Source organism: Thrips palmi, unplaced genomic scaffold (assembly GCF_012932325.1).
Source record: "Thrips palmi isolate BJ-2018 unplaced genomic scaffold, TpBJ-2018v1 HiC_scaffold_10, whole genome shotgun sequence".
Lineage (NCBI taxonomy): Eukaryota > Metazoa > Arthropoda > Insecta > Thysanoptera > Thripidae > Thrips > Thrips palmi.
The window spans coordinates 826,716-848,599 of NW_023144621.1; the positions used below are offsets into that span (position 1 = coordinate 826,716).

Below are 21,884 nucleotides of genomic sequence, written 5' to 3' on the forward strand. Positions count from 1 at the left end.
AGGGTGACTAGACAGAGACAAGGCAGTGACTGGAGTCAGGGGTTTGCACTGACTGGCGAAGTGACCCCCCACACGCACGAGGAATCCATTGGTGGGCACCCCTCGAGTCCTGTTATGCGCGCCGGAGCTAAAAAAAACGCGTCAGGGTTTTGGCTGTCTGGCTGGTCTTCTAGCCCACTGTGCAATGTGGCCCGACAGGAGGGCTGTTGGTCATTAGACGAGTTCACCTCCAGAGGGTTTGGGCAGCTGGGCGGAAGCAGCCCGCTGGTCCACACTTATCTCGGTTCGGTCAGCCGGCACGGCCACGGTGTTGCAGTGTCGTGGCGGCCCGGCAAACCGAACCGCAAGATGCGATCTCTCGCAAACAGGGCGAGTGGCCAGGCCAGCCCCAGAGCGGGGGGAGACAGGGACGGTCGAGGCCCAGCGTCATTCCAGTGCCGCCGCCCCGACATGAGGTCGCTCCTACTGCTCGCCCTGCTGCTGGCCGCCGCGGTGAGCGGAGACGGTGCCACGGAAGCACCGGTGAGTAAGACCACACTCCTAAAACCTTAAAAAGCTTCGGTGAAAATAATTACTTGCCCGACGACGTCCTAGGCCCGGGTCCCCTGTGCTGTTTTATCGGACCACACTGAAATTCATACACTAAATGTTATGTAAAATTTTTGTACGAGACATCACAAGCTTTTTTGTGCACGGGAACTTTTCGTACAATTTTTGTACGAAACACTGCACGTATTTCCCTATATTTGAGCAAAATCACGTACAAATTTGTACGAAAAGTACGTGTGCACTAAAAAACTGTGATGTTTCGTAGAAAATTTGTACAAAAACATTAAGTGCGAAAAGGTCGAGACGTCTGCCAACAAAATGTACCCCCAAAAAAAAGGTCATACAGAAATGTAGGGCCTATGCACTCAGAATGAAGGAGTCAAAATCGGGACTAATGTTTTGGATGGTTAGACCTTTTTCATTGCTGTATAAGTAGCTACGCCTTTAATCATCCAAATTTGGGAGGTAAATTGACTCTCACCCTAATTTGGGTGAGGTATTGACCAAACCCAATTTGATCCCGGTCGGCTTTTTGCCTTCTCTGCGGACGAATCCTTCCTACTTTTCCGAGGCCGAAATAAAAAAAATTCTTTTCGGGTATTTTTTTTTCTATAAGCTCCTTGATTCGACGGATCTATTCCAGGCCGCGAACCCCATGCTGCTGTCAAGGAGAAAGAGACACGTGAAAAGACCACCGAGAAAGGGGGGGGCCTCAACCTGCAGGCCACCCCGGTCAGCGGCGACGCAGCGAAGCTGAAAACGCCCAGTGAGTAAATGCCAACATGCGTCAAAGAAAACAGAAAAAACCCAAATGCTGCTGTCTCAAAGTGTAATTCGACTGTTTTTTTTTTTCGAGGTCGAGGACCCATCCCGGTGGATACGCTTGTCGTTGGGAACAAGACTTTCGAATGGTTACGGCGAACACGGTAGGGTGGCCCCCCTAGAAAAACCAAATGTGTGCCTAGTTGACCAGGTCAACTGCACTCCCAATATCCTATTGAGCTTTTTCTTCGTAATAGGAACAAAGAGTTTAGTTATGGGTGCGCAGCGAAGGTAGTAACCTGGTGCACTGTAAAAAATTTTTGTGAATTTTCGAATTTTTTTTAACAAAATTTCCCCGTAAAGTAACAATAACATTTTGTTATTTTATGAAATTTATTCGTAGAGGCCGTTTTATGAATTATTCATCACAGAAATCTTCTTAATTTTATGAAATTTGTTTGTGAACACCGCCTTGTGAAATGGTAGGAACGAAATACATCTCAAACGTGACTATAATACTACAGCAATGTCAAAAAAATATGAAAAGTTTCCTAAAATTACAACAAATGCTTGGGTAATTCCGTTGCACAAATCGCTTGTAAGATTACGAGATATGGAGATGCCTTCATCATTTTACAAGATGTTTCATAAAACAAAACAAAAACGCTGAAATAAGTTAATCTCCATTTAATCAGCGTGGCAAGGTAGAACAAAAGCGGTCCACGTAATTTGGAGCGTGTAAAAAGTTTGTGATTTTACAAACTACTGCGTGAAGAATCATTCATAAATAGTTAAGAAACAATAAAACGTTGTAAATTTACAGATAATTTGTGCAACGAAATTACCCATAAAATGTTTGTAAATTTACGAACTAATTTTTTACAGTGTGTGTCACATTCGTTTGGGTGTGAATCGGCCAAAATCCGACTTGTTCACATTGAAACGAATGTGACACAATGCTCAAACGAACGTGACATTTTGTCACGTTCGTTTCAACGTGACGTCACATCCGTGGAATAAGAGTGTTGTGTTGACATTGCCTCCCATATTTTAAGTTAATTTCAAATTTCGTCAAGCACACTTAATGATTTTGTACAAATTTGGTACGAGGCGTTCCAGCTTTTTGTGCACCCGATCGTACAAATTTGTACGCGATTTTGCACAGAAGTGGGGAAATGTGTGCGGTTTTCGTACAAAAATTGTGCGAAAAGTTCGTCTGACACTTCAGCGTGTAATGAGTCCAAGTTACCCTAAATTTAATTTGCTTTCGATATGTGCAAAACGTTTGTCAAACAAATGCTTAGTTTACACAACCGGGACCCCTGCAGACGACGTAGAGAGCTTTGGGTTCACGCGCTCCGAACAATTGTGTTCCCAAAAATCTTGTATTACGCGAAATACACGTAAACGTAATATTTTTTGGGTCAAATGTGACAAGTTTTGGAATTTCAATGCCGTAATACACAGATAAATTCTACAAAGAACTGCCTTTGTAATACAAAAAAACGGCGGCTTCGCAGCCTGCGAAGGAAATCGTTTGAAATACGAACGATTTTTTTTGTAATACAAAGGAAAAACCCTTTTCGCAGGCTGCAAAAAATTCTTCGTATTTTAAAAATTTTTTCCCTTTTGTATTACGAAAAAAATTTGTTCGTATTACAAAAAATTTCCTTCGCAGGCTGCGAAGCCGCCTTTTTCCTTCGTATTACAAAGAACAGTTCTTTGTAGAGTTTTAAGTGTGTACACGTGTCATATCCCCGTAATAGAGCGTAATACCGAGTAGTACATGCACGATCTCTTGAAGTGTTAACCCCCTCGACGCGCTCTCCGCGTCGTTGCCATCCCCTGAACGAGTCTATCAGGCAAACCAAACAGTCACAGTGGCAGGGTTTCCTGCGCTGAGTAGATGCGGCGAGCATGTAACATAAGAAACTTCCTTTTTTGACAGCTGGGCTGGTACAAAGCCGTCGCAGAGTGCATTTCGAAAGGGATGCTTCCGCATCCATCGAGATTCAAGAAAGAACGACCTACTGGCCAAGTACGTCCGAGAAAACGGTGAGTCAATGCAGCCTGAGAGAGAGAGAGAGAGAGAGAGAGAGAGAGAGAGAGAGAGAGAGAGAGAGAGAGAGATTACTTTGAAAGTTGTATATACAACACAAAAATGTCGATACAGTGTGACGCGTCCTGATAAAAAACCAAATTGTTAGATTAGATCCAAGACAATCCGAACTGTCAGGGCAATTTAGAACTTTTCTAATGCAGGGGGACCTCAAAGGTTTTTCACGAATATCTTGACTGCAAATCAGTGAATCTCTGTATCTCTCAAAACTTTTGGCTGAGCGATAGCGAAGCCCTTCCCGGGTTTTTGGGGCGCGCTGAAAAGTGACTGGTCGTGCGTCTGTCTGTGCTTGTTTGTACTCCCCCAACGATTCTCAGCAACTACGTGGCTATAGTTTCAAGATTTCGTTTTTAAACGTCCCCTTTAGTACCCCCCAACACATTTTTGTTTCAAATCGTTGTTTAGTATCGTTTGAAATATTAAAACCCTATTTTTGAATCGGGTTATTAGCATGGTTGGGTTTGGCAGCACTCAGCCCCACAAATTTTCTCATCCCTGCGGCCGCGGCTCTAAAATACGGGACAGAAGAAAAAGCAAAAAAAACAAAATAACGAGCAGAAGGGTTTGGAAATGAGATCGGCCATTTTTTTCCACTTTCCTAGAATGTTTAAAAACCCCTTTTAGAGTATCAACACAGCGAAATATGGAGAATGGCAGTGAAAATGTTTTACGTGTTTCTTTTCCCCTCCCCCCCCTCCCCCTTTCGAAGGGAATCTTCTTCAGGCCCGTGCATTTTGACAGAGCATGTAAAAAGAATTTTTTTATTTTGACCTTTTGTATTGTGGGCATCTACTTGTTTCTTTTTCTATAGTGTCATCCTTTTTTTTAAAATTTTCAAGTAGAGGAAATCAGGGAAATGCATAAATAACTTGTGTTGAAATTAGCAGGCATACTTAGTTTGGACTCGAGAAATACATTCTATTGCAATGCTGCAAGCTGACAAGAGTGCAAAATTACAAACCATGTGTTTATTAATGAATCAATGTATGGTTGTGTATATTTAATCCTAATAGAGTTTGAATTGATATTGGGTTCAAAGAGACGACTCAGGTTTTGAGGGGTGAGTGAATTAGTGAATGGATTTAATGAGACGATTCCTTTCACTTCACTGAAGTTAATATAACTGGTACTACTCAGTATTGCATACCTGAGTAAGATAAATTGTGTGGGTTCATTAAGCCTTGGGTAGCCTTGGCATTGGACTCTATATGACGAATCACTGGATTTGACAAAAATTTGGGTCCCCGTTAACTGGTTCAGATCAGCCTACCCTAAACTGACTCTCTTAATATTAACTGTGATAACGTATGCCAACAATATTGTTTTTTTCACTGGTTCACAATGAAAGAATGACAAAATTTTTCATAGATATTATTAAAAAATTGAAAATTTCATTAGTTAAGAAAAAAGAGATATCGAATAGTGCCCCAATCATACGAGTAACCAATTAAGCGATTCAATGCTGGCAATTGAATGTTACTCGACTGAGGGATTCACATTGGTGTGGCATCAGGGAATTGGTGATGACAGGGGGTGCTTCATGAAGACAGTGTAGGAATGTACAGAATTGAGTCTAGATAGTTGTTTGTAGATTTCAGTGTACTACACAAAAGCTACATTTATTTCAATCCCAAACCTACACTTTCACCTAGAGCTACGCAATTTGGGGCGAAACTTTCTAATTTGAGAGTCATGCGTTTCCCTGCAGTTTTCAGTGCGCTGACTTCAATATTGACTTCTAAATATTTCCCCCGACCCAAAAATTTTAAACCCATTTTGGGGCAAATTTTTTTAAAATTTAATTGCACATTGATTCTTGCAGTTTTTTGAGTGCTGATAGCAAAAATCACTTCCATTTTGACATCAGACTTATATTTTCATCCGAAAAGAGGTCATTTTGGACCAAAATTTTCAAGTCGAGTCTTATATTGTTTCCTGCAGTTTTTGGTGTGCTGAACTCAAAAATGACTTCCAAAATTTTTCCCCGACTCACACTTACCCCAATTTTTACCAATTTTTTGGGCCAAAATTTTTAAATCGAGTTTGACATTGATCCCAGCAGTTTTTTGGGGTGCTGATAACGAAAATCACTCTCTTTCGACTCCAGACTTATATTTTCATCCCAAATTAGGTCATTTTGGACCAAAATTTTCAAGTCGAGTTTTATATTGTTTCCTGCAGTTTTTGGTGTGCTGAACTCAAAAAAGACCTTCAAACTTTTCCCAGACTCACATTTAACCGAATTTTAACCAAATTTTTGGGCCAAAATTTTTAAATCGAGTTTGGCATTGATCCCAGCAGTTTTTGGTGTTCTGATAACGAAAATCACTTCCATTTGTACCCCTGGTCTAAAGTTCACTCAATATGAGTCCTTAAGATGCACATTTTCTTCTCAAGCAAAGTCCAAAGTGCACAAACCTTGTCAATTCGCATCGCTCAGCCACACTACGCGCCCAGACTAAACGGCGCGTACCCCTAGTGTAACAAGCCCTTTTTGGGGAGTAATTTTTATTTCGTAGAAAGTTGGCGCCCGGACTTTTAAAAGAGGGCCCCTTTTATGATGTGCAGTAAAAACGCTTGAAGACGTTACCCTTAAACGAAGCATCTCTGGAAATTCCCCCTTTCTTCCAGTTAGGGGGGAAACCGAGGAGGTCCTGTTACGCTTTGGGTTTTAAGCGTTAACTGATTACGCTTGAACAGAGGGTAATTTTACCGCTTTAGTTTTACCCGTGCACCGTGGACCGTGACAAACAGCCAACGACCTGAGTGAGCTTTTAAAGGTCCTTTAAAAGATCGACACGTTTCAGATATTAAAATTAGTGATAAATCTATAAAATTTCAAGGGGAAACAGGTTGAATTGTCAGAGAAGTTCAAAAAATTGAAATGGTTTGAAATGGAATTGGTTGAATTGGTTTGAAATGTTTGGTTAAGTTCCGTGTATTCCAGTAAATAGGTCAGCGCTAATTTTCATGCGAGTTTGAAATTCGATAAATTCCACAGACCAAGACGTTAAGTCTGCGTATGCCGTCTTTCTATGAGTTACAATGAATTTGGGTCAAATGTATGAACCCTAATTTGGTTTTGCCCCGAGGATAACTTGGTCAAAATTTTTCTACATTTCTTTAAAATTTTAAAACCCGAAAAAATTATAGGAGTGCACTGTATCAAAAAAACTATGGAGAAACAGTTAATTCTTTTGCCTTTTTGTCCGTACCCCAACATTTTCCCGTAGCCTCGTAACAATACTCTCCGTACGACAGACAGTTTTCTTTCCCCATGTTCGTTGGGAGACCAGTGAGGTACGGAGAAACTATGACGCGTACAGAGGGGATCGACAAGAAGACTACTGTACTGAAAATGTTGGGCTCTGGGCAGGGAGAATTTATTATCTTAAGTTGTTAACTGGTTTCTCCGTAACTTTTCGCCACCATCTGGTGAATTCACAGGTGGCAATTTCCCGCCGTTTTTTTTTGCAGGTCTGAGCGGCTTGTCTTTCTGGATCGGAGGATCGGACCACGCCGACATGGGTGTGTTCACGTGGACGCAGACGGGCAAACCAGTGACGTACGACAACTTCCAAGTTTGGCCGCCAGTACGCTACGATGAGGAACACCGTGAAGCAAGCCACTGCATGTGTACTTACACTGACATTCTACTTTGGAAGACCGATTTTTGCGTCAATGTTCAGCGTCCCTTCATCTGCAACAAAGAGAGGAAGGTTATTACTGTTGAGTTTGAGGTGTAGTCATTCGTTTTTCAGGCATGCATGCACTTTAGAGTAACAATTAAAGAATTATAACCTCAGGTGTTTTATGCATTTACCTCGATTTTCCCGCCACATGAATTAAAATCCACCCGCAAGAAAGAAGAATAAGTTTAAGACGGATAAGTTTCATTTCAAATTTTCCTTTGCAACAGTTTCCAACCACCTGAATAAGGTAAAAAATTCATTGTGGGTCACTTTTTTGAAAATTGCCAATTAAGGCCTTAATTTTGACCTGGTGACAAAAGTGCCAATGTGGCTTTTAACCACGGCCTTGGACTAATTTTCGCAGCATATAGTAGCCCCGTCTAGCATGTCACGTTGAAACAAGGGTGACAAAACGTCACTGTGTGCGTTGCATTGCATTACGCTCGTTTGGAAGTGATTTCAGCCGTAACTCATCTAGTCAACGCTCATACGAGGACACAATGCTCAAAGGAGCGTGACCTTTTGTCACGCTTAACGTTGCAACGTCACCTCACGCTCGTGGAATGAGAGGAGAGGCAAGCCTGACAGTACATCTGATAATTAAATGGCTGTCATCAAGTAAGTTGTCTGCCACGGAGCTGGTCTGCCGAGGACATGGCGCCTGCGGACGTTGGGTAGGCCAGCCCGCAACACACAGGAGCTTGACGGGCGCGCATCTGAAGTTCGCAGGCGCCCCCTCGAGACATGATGGAGGAACCAAGTTGTTCATCGGATCAAGCAGTATGACTGTAAAGCGATCCGTAATTTAATGCGGAAAATGAACGGAAGAGCAGTACGGAAGCATAAAAAGTACAAAAAGAATCATCTCAACTTAACTCCCCATCACCAATTGGTAAAAAGAGGTAACTGCAAAAACATACTACTGACATACACCCTCAGCTCCACTTGCATTGACTACAAAATTTCCCCCTCGTTTGGGAGAACTAAGAAAACATGGTTCCGTTTTCCATTCCAACGGAACGATTTAAATCACAGAAACCATCTACAGACAAATGCTAAACTTTTGAAAATTTTCAGTTGGTTTTCTGACCTATTGCATCCTTCATCTGATTGGATTCCCTGCAAACAGTTTTTTTTTTTGTCTCCTGAAAAATGATGAAAATTGAGTTATTCCCTTCGTCCGCTTCATGGATCAATTGTTCCGTGATGGCAAACGTAAAAGGGTACGGAAAGTTTCGTACTTGGTAGCACGGACGGTCTAGGCAAATTATTGACCAAGCTTGTTCCTATTATTTTCAGTACTTTTTCTCGCAGTGATTAAAAACCTCTTTCCCTGGATATGGTCAACAGGTCGATAAGGAATGTAATATGAGCCAGAAAATATAATACGAAAACAAACTAACAACTCGTCCAAAATGCTCCATAATATCGGCATCACTGGCCGGATTTGAGTGGACGACGGGCGTATGACGTGAGGTCCATTGATCGCAGCATAGTCGGCTTGACGATTTCTTTCATTCCGCGTGAAACTACACCGTTAAAAATCCACTGTAATATTACAACACAATCACCTACAGTAATGCTGTTATAAAACAACAGTATTGTTTTGTGTCTGAACGGGAAACCCATCCAGAAACAGCACTTTCGTTTCATAACAATTTCCTTGTCAAGTAACAACAATGTAATCGTCATTCAAAATAGTTGTGTTGTCGTTGAACAGGTTTCATGTTTAGAAACAGCCTTTTGCAATCTTAAAACATATTTTGTTGTCAGGTTACAAGTGTCTTGTTTAATAACAGCACGATGAAATCAACACAAATGTTGGGAAGACATCGTCCAAGACTCCAAAGAAGTATTGTTTTATTACAATCGAACTGTCAGAAAACAGCACTGAGGGCTACAACATGCTTGTAATAAAACAAGTCGTGCTGCTATCAAACTTAACAGCATAAGTGCTGTTAATTTACAGCACTTTTTTTAACAGTGTAGTAACGTATTTGTCACCATTTTTTTTTTGATTTGGCTTAATATCGGTGACTCCAGGCAACTGCGCAATATGACGTCACAGACCGTAAAAGCAGTCGTCGGCTCACAGGTTTCCGCATCGATACACGCTTTCGCTCGTCGCCGAGTGAAGCAAAAATGTAATCAAAGAGCAAGGAACCAGTAGGCACGTTCCTACTGGTTCCTGGCTTTTTGAGCGAGCACGTTTGTTCTTCACTCGGCGACGAGCGAAAGCGTCTCCTGTTTCCTCGGGTGCATGAACAGAATTGGGACCAGTTTACGCATTTAAGCGACTGGTGAAATGATTAAGTTGAGACGAATTTTGTCTATTTTCAAACTTTATCTTGCGGCCTAGGACACGAGGGCAATTAACCGAAAACCGAAGACTTCCAAATTTCAATTCGTGCAGTACGTTTAATATTTACCCGTAGTCTTCGCCTGAGTCACGGCCGTATTCTTACTGTGGCGGATCCAGAGGCGACCTGCAAGAGGGGGGGAGGGCAAAGCAGCACTTTTTGCCTACCTTTCAGGCGGCTATCTAGGGGCTATGGGGGGGGGGGCGAAAACCCCATAGAACCCTACATATAGTCCAATATCGGTCCTACAATAGTTCTTAAGCCCGAATTCTCGGTCTACGTGTTGTGGCTTAAATTTATTACATCCATTAACATTAATAGATGGATGGGAATGTAGCTAATAACCTACTGTCCCAAGTTACCCCCGGTCATAGGGTAACTTGGGACACTCTTTCGAGTCCGCTGACAAACGATATAATCGGGGCAAATGAACCAGACAAGCATGAAATCATGGGTAAAAGGTCAAACTTTAGCATAGTTAGGATCCAATGGTCTGGGTTGAGATTCTTGCCTCTGGCGTTCAAGAAACGTGAAAAAGTGTCCCAAGTTACCCCCGTTGACGGTAGGTGTACGCCAGACCATGCCTTGTCATGACGGGCATTGCGATGCTGCCTGCGAAAGTCCCGTCAAAGTAGGCCCAGTTGAGTGAAACTACAGGTCAAACTGTAGTCTTCAAAATGCAGTTGCAAAACTACAGGTTATTCTTACTTAAAAGCCCTAAAACTAAACTTTTACGAAATAACTGGTACTTTGAGCACAAAAGGGTACTTTCGTAGATCCCTGAACCGGAAGCTCACAGACGCCATGTTGGCGGAAGTAGATCGAAACTTGACATGGGAAAGAGACGTTAGTAAAACGTATCGGCCACACTTGAACATAAACCGTCGTTTGATACTTGTTTGCAGTGCGTATGTGTTACGCGATCAATATTTGTACAGCTCGGTTATAGTTTTAGATCCGAAGAGAGGTTAGTTTCCGGCCAATTTGGCGTCTGCTGGCCTGCTTGCTTCCGGTTTAGGATCTACGAAAGTACCCTATTGAACTGCAGATAAACTACACTTTATCTGTGAAGGTAAAATCACAAATCCTTTCTCCCGGGGGTCTTCAAGCCTGGAGTCGTTGCAATCATGAACGAAGAGTCGAACTGCGTCTGAAATTTGGCCAATGCTCAGACCAGGCAACGACGTCGTGGCGTAACACGCTCAGAGTTGGTGAGTCACCTCGGCCCACACGGTTGCCACCTCTAAGAGCAGTGTGCTGTGGTTCCTACCATCTTGCCGCTTGCAAAGATCTAAAACTTCGATTTCCTGCTTTGAAACCACGTTACTTCCGTTCCAGCTCTACGTGTAGGTGGTGTTTCCGCACAAGGCTTCCGATATCCCATGCATCGCAGCTTTCCATCATTCCCAGTCCAGGTACGTGACATCGCATAGTCTATATCGCTGGCTCTACGTCGATCCCTCGAAAAAAGATATGCGCCGGAAGTCGGGTCGCGTCGGCCAATCAGAAGCCTCCTTTCACCAGTGGTAGCGCCTATCCTTGAAGAAAGGAGGCTTCTGATTGGCCGACGCAACCGGACTTCCGGTGCATTTGTTTTCTCGAGGGATCGACGTGGGTCCAGTGAAGTAGTCTTTTGGAACAAATGTGCCAAAATGTTTCATCCCTTTGAGCAGTGTGTCTTATTTGTGGCCGTTGGGCCAAAACTGTGACAAGAACGTGACATCTTGCCACATCACCATCGTACTATCGTCAAAACTTGCAGGGTCAAGACACGCCATTGAGTAATATGGTCACAGCTTTTCTGAAAGTACCGTGCAAGTGCAAGGTACTATATGTAGATTTAAGGTTCATTCGGGTACCACTGAAATTCGAAGGGTGATACATTTGACCGATTTTCGGTGATACAAAAAGTATGACTGAAAAAGGATCATACTTAAATGTATGACCATATAAAGGTCACTCATCAGCGAGACTGGCTATTCTTTAGCTTGGGGATATATCAGCCTCTACCTGTGATACACTATAAAGTATGACCATCTTTCGGTCATACATCGAAGTGTGACCTTTTTTCGGTCTTACATTTCGTATGACCCTTTTTTGGTCGTATATTTCAGTAAGACCGTTACAGGGGTCAAAAGTCTGATCTTTCTATTTTCAGTGCGACCGTGTGTAGCCGCCGTCCCCCCTGGGCTACTTCGACGCAGACGCTTGGTGCCGAGGCAGTTCTCTGTTCATCGCCGATACGTTAGCTCTCCGCTCTGTGATTTCTCTCTGCGTGCTCGGCAGGTAAGGGAAGCGCTGCACTGATAACGTGGGGTCAACATCTAGTCCTCTTTGGTTATGAGTGTGTATTCGAAGACAGGTATCAGAGCGCAGGGTACTCCAATGAATCTCCGGTGAGCATGCGCAGAAGCTGTTTGTAGGGCTTACTTTTGTTTGTTTGTTTGTTTTTCTTCTTCCGTTTCGATATTCATTGGAGCACCCTATTGCCGGTTCACATCTTGGCGAAGCAAGTCTCAGACAGGGTTTTCCCAGGACCGATAGGGTATTTCAAAGGTCTAGCCGGGAAGAAGATTACAAACGAAAGTCAAAATGGCAGATTTTATGAGAAATTTACGCGGCGCAGACCTCATCCGTAGAGTCCTTAATGCCCTTTTTAGCTCGGTGGTTAAGCGCCACAAAAAATTCGAAATGTGCACAACATGTTCGGAACGATCTGATTTCGGAAATCGGTAGATTTTAACCTCCTCTTTCAGATAAGCCTTGGAGCCAAACCCGGAAACCGCGGGAACCATCCGAAAAAGCGGGTTGCATATTTGCCAGGGGTACGGCCGCTTTTACAGTTAAAATCGGTTATAAATCAAAAACTAGGCGACGCATCATCGCGGTTGAAACGGCGGAGCGTCGGAAAGACTTGGAAGAGTAGGTTGGCGTTGTTCTCATCTTCCTGGCAGCAAAACTGCGACCTACAGAGTCTATAAACTGATTGGACACTGACGTTCAAAATCAGAAATCCGCAATTTGCACGAAATTTTTCAGGTCGATTGTATGAGTTATTGCGCACCAATAGATGCGCCCTTCTGTCAGCTATCACGTGAGCTCTTAAAAAATGGGGGTCGTTGCTGTGGATTTCGAACGGCAGCGCTTTGAACGCCGCCAGGCGGAGAGCGCGCGGGCTCCGCCGGGCGGTACTGCGGGCTGCCTACCCGGCCTCTCCGTACACTGGTAGCCAACGAATGTGACATCACATTCGTTTGAACGTGAAAACTACGATGTCAGATTGAACGTGACAGAGAAAATTCGTACTCAAACGAATGTGACACGCCGCACCGCTTTGTCACATTACTTCGGGTGTGACACGAAATCAGCAGGCAAACTGTCACATTAAAACGAATGTGACACATGGTACTCATTGACATTGAATTGTCACATTCAATTGAACGTGACACGCCATAACCTGACACTGATGGCGTGTCCGGGGCGTGTCACCTTCGTTTGAATGTGACAATTAGGGCATGTCACATTCAAACGAACGTGACAGCATATGGGTGTCACATTCGTTTGGATGTGACACGATGTATGTCAATGGGTACCATGTGTCACATTCGTTTTAATGTGACAGTTTGCCTGCTGATTTCGTGTCACACCCGAAGTAATGTGACAAAGCGGTGCGGCGTGTCACATTCGTTTGAGTATGAATTTTCTCTGTTTGTCACGTTCAAACTGACATCGCCGTTTTCACGTTCAAACGAATGTGATGTCACATTCGTTGGCTACCAGTGTAAGGCGCCATGTTAACTTTGCACCTTTTTAACTTTTTTCCCAAGGAATAAAAACAATGCCTCTGCGGGTCAAAAGCTTTCTTTTGGCCTCAACTAAAATAGGGACGAGTGTCATTGTGTTCGAAGGATTTGCACATTCATTTCACTTACACTTGCCACCGGACGCAGCGGCCAGTCTAAGTGAAATGGGTGTGCAAATCCTTCGAACACAATGACACTCGTCCCTATTTTAGTTGAGGCCAAAAGAAAGCTTTTGACCCGCAGAGGCATTGTTTTTATTCCTTGGGAAAAAAGTTAAAAAGGTGCTAAGTTAACATGGCGCCTTACGGAGAGGCCGGGTAGGCAGCCCGCAGTACCGCCCGGCGGAGCCCGCGCGCTCTCCGCCTGGCGGCGTTCAAAGCGCTGCCGTTCGAAATCCACAGCGACGACCCCCATTTTTTAAGAGCTCTCGTGATAGCTGACAGAAGGGCGCATCTATTGGTGCGCAATAACTCATACAATCGACCTGAAAAATTTCGTGCAAATTGCGGATTTCTGATTTTGAACGTCAGTGTCCAATCAGTTTATAGACTCTGTAGGTCGCAGTTTTGCTGCCAGGAAGATGAGAACAACGCCAACCTACTCTTCCAAGTCTTTCCGACGCTCCGCCGTTTCAACCGCGATGATGCGTCGCCTAGTTTTTGATTTGTACCCGATTTTAACTGTAAAAACGACGGTACCCCTGGCAAATATGCAACCCGCTTTTTCGGATGGTTCCCGCGGTTTCCGGGTTTGGCTCCAAGGCTTATCTAAAAGAGGAGATTAAAATCTACCGATTTCCGAAATCAGATCGCTCCGAACATGTTTTGCACATTTTTGGTGCTTAACCACCGAGCTATTTGGGGAGAACCGCTAACGTAACCAGAACGCTGAGTGATTCAACCCTCGACTTTGTCCCCAAATGAACCTTGTCAAAATTCCGCTTCCTAGTTTTGTTGAGCTAAATTTGGTCTTCGTTCATATGGAAACCAAACTCCAATATGGCCTTGATCACCAAAAAATTTTTCGCTTGCACTCTAAATGTTCTACAGTGAAGATTCTCCATATTATGGTGAAAATGTTCCATATTATGGTGGTGCAGCTGACTTCGTAACATACCATTGAGAATTCACTGTACCTTATGGAGATTTTCACGAATTTCGTTGGTATTATGGAGAAAATCTCCACCATATTATGTTGGTGCAGCCTTTCACCGTAAGACATTTACTGTGTGGTTCTAGCTGCTACAGTTGTTGAGTCTTAGTCATTTGTGCCCATTGTTGTCGTAACGGCCCTGGCCTGGCATTGTTTCGTTTTGGGTATCATACCCGATGTCTTCTCTACAAATCGAAGAGCGTACATTGTATGCTCTAACTAGAACATGCCTGTAGGCACGCTCTAGCTAGCGCATGCCTGCCCAGCATGCACTTACTAGTGCATACATGCCATGTACACGCTAACTGAAGCATGCATCCAGTGCATTAGGGAAAGGGAGTTGCCTGCATCAGGAAGCGTGTACATGGCATGTATGCACTAGTAAGTGCATGCTTGGCAGGCATGCGCTAGCTAGAGTTAGAGCGTGCTTGCAGGCATGCTCCAGTTAGAGCACATACAATGCACTCTCTTCGATTTGTAGAGTTTGTATCGAGAAGTGACTGGGTGCAGACTGCTGACGCCTCCACAGTCGATATTGATTTGTTTGATCCAGGTTCAGCTATGGAGCACGCGCCGACTGAAATCTTACTTAATATTTTCCGCTTTATTGACGACGGCCGGACGTTGCTGGACTGCGTTAGTCTCGTGTGCTCCAGATGGAACAGCCTGGCGAAGGACCCACGGGCGTGGGCCAGTGTTTGTGCCACGGTGAGTAGTGACCTACACTGGTGAAACAGAGTCATTTCAACTTCGATCTTTACAGTAAGTTTACATTGTAGCTATGTCTGTAATATGTAGTTGCTACGTACTAGATGTGCAAGGAATTGATCATACGTTTTGATATGCCCGGATTCGAGCGTAGCTAAGTATGAAACTGTGCACTGTCATGCACACACTAAATGTTGATGTACTCTTATTGTCCGTAACTTTTGCCATACATGCACATACGCAAACTATGACTAATTGAATTCATATATTGGGGACGATATTTGATCCAGGAAGCGGAAGAAGGGAATAACTCGACTTATCTTCAAATTGAGTTTTTATCATATTATTGTGCATCAGTATGGATTGCGTCATTACACCAAATTGTTTGACCCAATTCCTAACTCTAAGGCGAAAATCTACATGAAAAATGGATGTGACTCAACTTGACCCCTTTTGCGGTCTAAATTTCATGAGACTTTTGTGTTCGACCACCCCCTAAAGGCCGTAATGCGCCCGTCGTTTGCGGCGCGTTTTGTGGCACAACTTTTTTGTATGGCCAAATTTTGGCGAGACTTTCCACGTCTGACCAAAACGTGGTGAGGCTTGATGTCACGCCTCTGGAGTGGCGAGAAGTCAGACCATTGGATTTGAAGTGGGAATGTTCAGTCAGTATTTTTTCTCCCTTCGCCCTTCAGATATGCACTTCAAAGGACCGTGATTACTATGTGCCCCGGAACGAAGCGCGCGTCGCCGTTCACGCTCTTGCCTTGCGGGAGCTGAGAATTCAAGTGTTGGCTAATGCGGCGTTGAGTTCAATCTTGACGCTGGAAGACTTCGTCCCTCTGGAGGAAGTTCTGACGCGGTGCCACGCCACCATTCAGAGGATCGTCTGCGGTGACGCGTATGCCATGAATCCCGAGTTAAGGACGGTGAGTACACTGTTATTCCTGGGTGTTCAATAACTAAGCGCCTTAAGGCGTTTGCCTCAAAAACCTAGACGCCTTGATGCGCTTAGTTACTCAACGCCTAAGGCGTTTAGTTACTCAACGCCTAAGGCGTTGAATTACAAGACACCTTTGCTTGGCCTGTACCCACCACAACAGCAGTGGGAGTACTAATGCAATACAAGCTGCCTCTTTCCATTGCCTCAAGGCGTCTAACTACTATACGCCTTCCAAGGCGTTTAACTGCTAGACACCTTGGAGGTGTGCAGAGGCTGAACAGCTTGACTGTCTTTGAATACAGCCATGCCATCCCTTGTTTGAACCAAGGTGTTTAGCAGCTACGCACCTTTGAAGGTATCTTACCATTAAACGCCTTGCAAGGTGCGCAGCAGTTAAACACCTTGACACAATGGGCCAGGGCAGCCTGCACTGCTAATGTATGCATGGAGATTTGTCCACATTTTTCCATTTGTTTTAATAATCTACACATACCTGTCAAAAATTAGTTTATGATGCTGAGTTGTCAGTATCCAATTAAGGATGGAGACGGCTGTTGTCAATACGTGTGACCAAACCGCAGAATGTTTTTGTCAATGAATAGCAGTCATCACTTACTATTGTCCTAAAATTAACTTGAGTCTTATTGTTGGTTGCAAAGTAAATTAACACAAAGGCGGCAATATAAATTTGGCCTTGAAGGAAATAAGCACAAATATAAGTCCTTTTCTCCATTGTGAAGAATCCACAATGGACCAGGCGCTGGTGAGGTTGGGCTGCCCCAGTAGATGGAGACATTTTCAGAGTTTAGAGGCGTGTCAACATATGTGACGCACTGTCACATCCCCTTCGTTCGATTCGATTCATGATTTCACTGCCACGAAGCGCTCAAATTCGTGTGCAACAGTCTAAAAACGAAATAAACCGAGCCAAGAAGCACACACGAACTCGCACGTAAACATTTGCGACGCAACAAACAAAATGCTGCCAACCTATGAAATGAAAAGAACGTCTGTTTTTTTTTTTTCGTTCTTGTCTTTTCATTTCATAGGTTGGCAGCATTTTGTTTTGTTGCGTCGCAAATGTTTACGTGCGAGTTCGTGTGTGCTTCTTGGCTCGGTTTATTTCGTTTTTAGACTGTTGCACACGAATTTGAGCGCTTCGTGGCAGTGAAATCATGAATCGAATCGAACGAAGGGGATGTGACATTGCGTCACATATGTTGACACGCCTCTAAACTCTGAAAATGTCTCCATCTACTGGGGCAGCCCAACCTCACCAGCGCCTGGTCCATTGTGGATTCTTCACAATGGAGAAAAGGACTTATATTTGTGCTTATTTCCTTCAAGGCCAAATTTATATTGCCGCCTTTGTGTTAATTTACTTTGCAACCAACAATAAGACTCAAGTTAATTTTAGGACAATAGTAAGTGATGACTGCTATTCGTTGACAAAAACATTCTGCGGTTTGGTCACACGTATTGACAACAGCCGTCTCCATCCTTAATTGGATACTGACAACTCAGCATCATAAACTAATTTTTGACAGGTATGTGTAGATTATTAAAACAAATGGAAAAATGTGGACAAATCTCCATGCATACATTAGCAGTGCAGGCTGCCCTGGCCCATTGTGTCAAGGTGTTTAACTGCTGCGCACCTTGCAAGGCGTTTAATGGTAAGATACCTTCAAAGGTGCGTAGCTGCTAAACACCTTGGTTCAAACAAGGGATGGCATGGCTGTATTCAAAGACAGTCAAGCTGTTCAGCCTCTGCACACCTCCAAGGTGTCTAGCAGTTAAACGCCTTGGAAGGCGTATAGTAGTTAGACGCCTTGAGGCAATGGAAAGAGGCAGCTTGTATTGCATTAGTACTCCCACTGCTGTTGTGGTGGGTACAGGCCAAGCAAAGGTGTCTTGTAATTCAACGCCTTAGGCGTTGAGTAACTAAACGCCTTAGGCGTTGAGTAACTAAGCGCATCAAGGCGTCTAGGTTTTTGAGGCAAACGCCTTAAGGCGCTTAGTTATTGAACACCCAGGAATAACAGTGTAGGCACAGCGCTCGCGCTGCCCTGGTGGAAGGATCTGCAGTTTGCGTCTGCGCCCTTTCGAAAATTGCGAGGCTGAAAAAGCAAGTGTAGTCGCGCATTGAAACTGCCCTTCCATTGTTGCTGAGGTTGGATTGATTGGTTTGCTTTTAAAGGCTGCGGTTCTCTTGTCATGTGTTCCTCAATTCTATAGAACAGCTTTTACTCACGACGTCAAAACAGCACGACGGTTGGTTTGACAAACTTTATAAATTCGGGAGGGGTGGTCTCGGAACGCGGGTGACTTTCGTTTGACGAACATGCACTGTAAGTCGCGTGATGGAGTGAGTCGGTCATGGCGTTAACTGAATCGGGTTTGACCAGAACTCTTTTCTATTGGTTAGTTTGAATTTTAAGCGCATGGGCACTTCAAAATTTTTGGATTTTCTCATAATTATTTAACAGTTGGCACTGGCACGGTCCAATACATGGCTATTTTAAAATATTTATAATTAAAATCCTGTGAATTCTATTTTAAATTATCAGATACCAGTTATGAAAATGGGAACACCTTGCAATGCGATTAGCATTGGAATTTTTTTCGTTGACTCGGGTTAAAAATAATGTATTATTTTAGTTATAATAATGTTTTACTATTGCTGGAGTGCAAGAAGAGTGAAGCCCGAAGTACAGTTAAACTGTAGTAGCGTAGTTTGCTACGCTCACGTGCTTTTCGCACCTTTTTGGCTCGAAATTTGTGCGATTCTGAGTACAATTTTTTACGATAACGTCTACCTTCTTAAAATTGTGTGTGAACACGTTCAAAATTGTCCTCATACATTCTGTGTGGAGTTTTTGTGAGTCGCTCTTCGTTACAAATGTCAATCCATTGGTCTTAATGGTTATCCTGTTATCTGCTTTTCCAAGCGTCGTTGTTTTGTTCACTCATGTCATCTTTTGTGCCTCGTGACAGGTCCAGTGTGAACTGCTGAAACGCAATGAGAAGAGCCTCAGAGCACTATCTTGGAGTGTCCGTGGGCATGCCGCTCTGCATGGAAATGTACTGCACTCCATATCAACTTTGGAGCAACTTGAAGAGTTGACACTAGCGGCATCCTCGAAGCCACAGTAAGTTTGAACTAAACTTCTGCCCTGTCAGAAATAGTGTTAATTTTGCACACTCTGAAAACCTTCAACCAAGTATGGATCGCAGTGGATTTACGCCCTCGTGAGGCGTATATAGGTTTTTTTTTTTGCTTTTGTTTTGCTAGCGTTGACTGACTGTTCCAGGTATTCGCAGCAGTTGAAAGGTCGCCTCCCTTCGCTGCGCGTGCTGAACTACTCCGTGCTGCAGGGCGTGGATCGCGTTCCCTTCAACCATCGCGAAATACTCCAAGACTTGCTGGAAGGTGCCGCGGAGTCGCTGCGCCGAGTCGATGTAAACCTTCCCCTCTATCCGTCGGTGGTTCAGTCGCTCTCCAAGTGTGTGAAAGTCACCAGGTACGCACTCCATTTTCTAATCATATCACTCAGAAAAGCTTGCAAAGAAAAGTACTTTGCAGTACAAAGCATTCTCCGGCATTGTATTACAAACTCCCTTGCGAACTTTTTTCTTCGCATTGCAAAGAAATAGTTCGTAAGTTGCGAAGAAAAAAGTTTGCAACGTTGCGAAGCACTTTCTTTGCAAGTTGCAAAGAAATACTTCGCTATCCAAAGAAAATAGTTTGTAAGAGAGTTTGCAATACAATGCCGGTGAATACTTTGCTAGGTTTTTTTGAGTGTGGACCGTCGGTGGACCGTGTGCGTACAAAACTTTTTCTCCAACCCGAATCCTAACTACGTTTAATTTCACATGACTACAATCGGTTTGGCACCCATGAATGTTTTGGGGGTCACCGAAAATGAGAGTCGGGTCATTCTACAGAAATGTTACAATTTCGCAGTTAGAACCGTGAAAAAATAAAAGTTGTCCGATTTCATTCATATTGGGCTTGTTTTTCTTGTTTCGGCATGCAGAATGCGAAACGATATCAAGCGTCACACTTTTCGAGAAAAAAAATTTTCTCCACTGAAATCATAGGGGAAATGTCTACGGAGTTTACATAAATTGACGCCTACGGAGTTTACATTTTGAAGCAAATACCTGGATTGCAGCCGTATGAGTTGGAACAGTAGAACGCGCATACACAGCTGACTAAAGGACCACCAAAGCATTGTTTTTATCCACAATTCGAAAGTTTGACGCACAGGGGATCCGTGGCAAATCGGGTACGGAGTTTACATACAAAAAAAATACGCGACCCCCTTTTTGAAATTTGGGTACCAATTAGATGCTAGCCATTGGACTCACATCCTTCAAACTTGGTGGCTAGATGTGTTTTTTCATCCGGAATCCATTGCAGTCTTCAGATTGAGGCTGTGACTTCCCGTTTGTCTCCTGTAGTGCCAAACTCGTTACAGTGCACATGTGGATTTTAGGGAAGTAAAAACTTCGGGACAAAAGTTAATTCTGTGCAGGCACAAAGCTTCAAACTTTTTACTAAAGTCAGTGGGATTAAGTTAAAGTATAAAAGTGCCTTAGCAAATAGAGCCGTCGGGAATGATTGTCCTGCGTCTCGTTTAGACATACGAGAGGCGCAAACTTACTGAACTACGCATCGGGACAGCCACGGAGTTTACATTTTGCACCTTCCGGAGGCCACAGCCATCTGAAAACCTCAGAAACTTTCAAACCCAATAGTGGATCTTTTGAAGCACAAAAAGCACCATCTCACCGCGCAAACCGCGTCTTTCTAGGACGAACCGTTTCGTCACAAAGGGGCAGGGACATCAAATTGTAACATTTCTGTAGAATGACCCAGTCATGGGCCTCTCAAGTTGTCTCAAGTTACCCCGTTATTTGGGGTATCTTGAGACACCCCTAGTTTTACTTTGCTTTTCAACTAAAGTGGGGTTTTTGCCGGTCCATACTAGTTTTCTGGGACATTCATCTTATTTTCAATGAAACGTATTCATTGTTGAATATATTAGAAGAATTTTGAAGCTCATATTAAGATTTTCTTCTCAACAAAGATACATTTGGTAATTTGAGGGATAACGGCGCTTAAGAAGCACAACTATTCTGTCATTTCACATCCAACCCTGTCGTGGCATTGCACGTATGGTGCGATATCTCAGCTGCATTGCACCATACGTGCTATACTCTTAGTGTTTGGAATCTCAGTGTAATAGGGTTGATAGATACTACTACAATCATTTGGGTCTCAACAAGACGTGTTTCGAGTACCAAGGGAGACTTGTAATACTTCTCTAAAATTGTTTAATTTACTAAAATTGAAAAATTGTTATAGAACTGACCGGCTGTTTACGCTCTTTAGATGTTTTGTACTTTCCCTTTTCAGGCTCACCATACCCATCGGGTCTGTGAGCGGCATCCGCCGAATGACGTCATTGCGCGAGCTGACTGGGGTCGTGCACTCGCAGCTGGACGACGTCTCAACTGGGAACGTGGAGGCCCTGACCGACGCCGCGCTGCCGGCACTGCGCCTCCTCAAGTTTGAGACTTCGACCGGCTTCTACTTGACTCGCTGCCTGGCCGCGATGCTGGCCATCGCCAGAGCAGCTCCCCACGTCAGCACACTGAAAGTCCAATACGACACTTCCTCCAGGGCGTCCGTTGAGAACACTGTGGTCGAGATGCTGGGCGTCCTACCCGACCTCACGTCTGTCTCCGTCTCGACGGGCGGCCCAGCCATTGTCCCACGGTGAGGCC

General features: G+C 43.9%; 1 protein-coding gene across 7 annotated transcripts; it reads left to right on the top strand.

The window, feature by feature from the left end:
- Positions 1-9,398: 9,398 nt before the first annotated feature.
- Positions 9,399-21,884, top strand: LOC117654233. Of its 7 annotated transcripts, none has more exons than XM_034400526.1 (9): positions 9,399-9,534; positions 10,555-10,693; positions 10,821-10,897; positions 11,641-11,768; positions 14,991-15,145; positions 15,841-16,074; positions 19,086-19,240; positions 19,403-19,612; positions 21,514-21,884. In XM_034400526.1, the coding sequence occupies exons 5-9, from the start codon at positions 14,999-15,001 to the stop codon at positions 21,878-21,880; spliced, it is 1,113 nt and encodes a 370-aa protein (XP_034256417.1). In that variant the 5' UTR covers positions 9,399-9,534; positions 10,555-10,693; positions 10,821-10,897; positions 11,641-11,768; positions 14,991-14,998; the 3' UTR covers positions 21,881-21,884. The 7 variants fall into 7 exon arrangements, with proteins under 7 accessions (XP_034256417.1, XP_034256419.1, XP_034256416.1 ...); XM_034400528.1 differs by lacking the exon at positions 9,399-9,534 and adding an exon at positions 10,049-10,179 and having other exon boundaries at positions 14,967-15,145; XM_034400525.1 differs by lacking the exon at positions 9,399-9,534 and adding an exon at positions 10,049-10,179.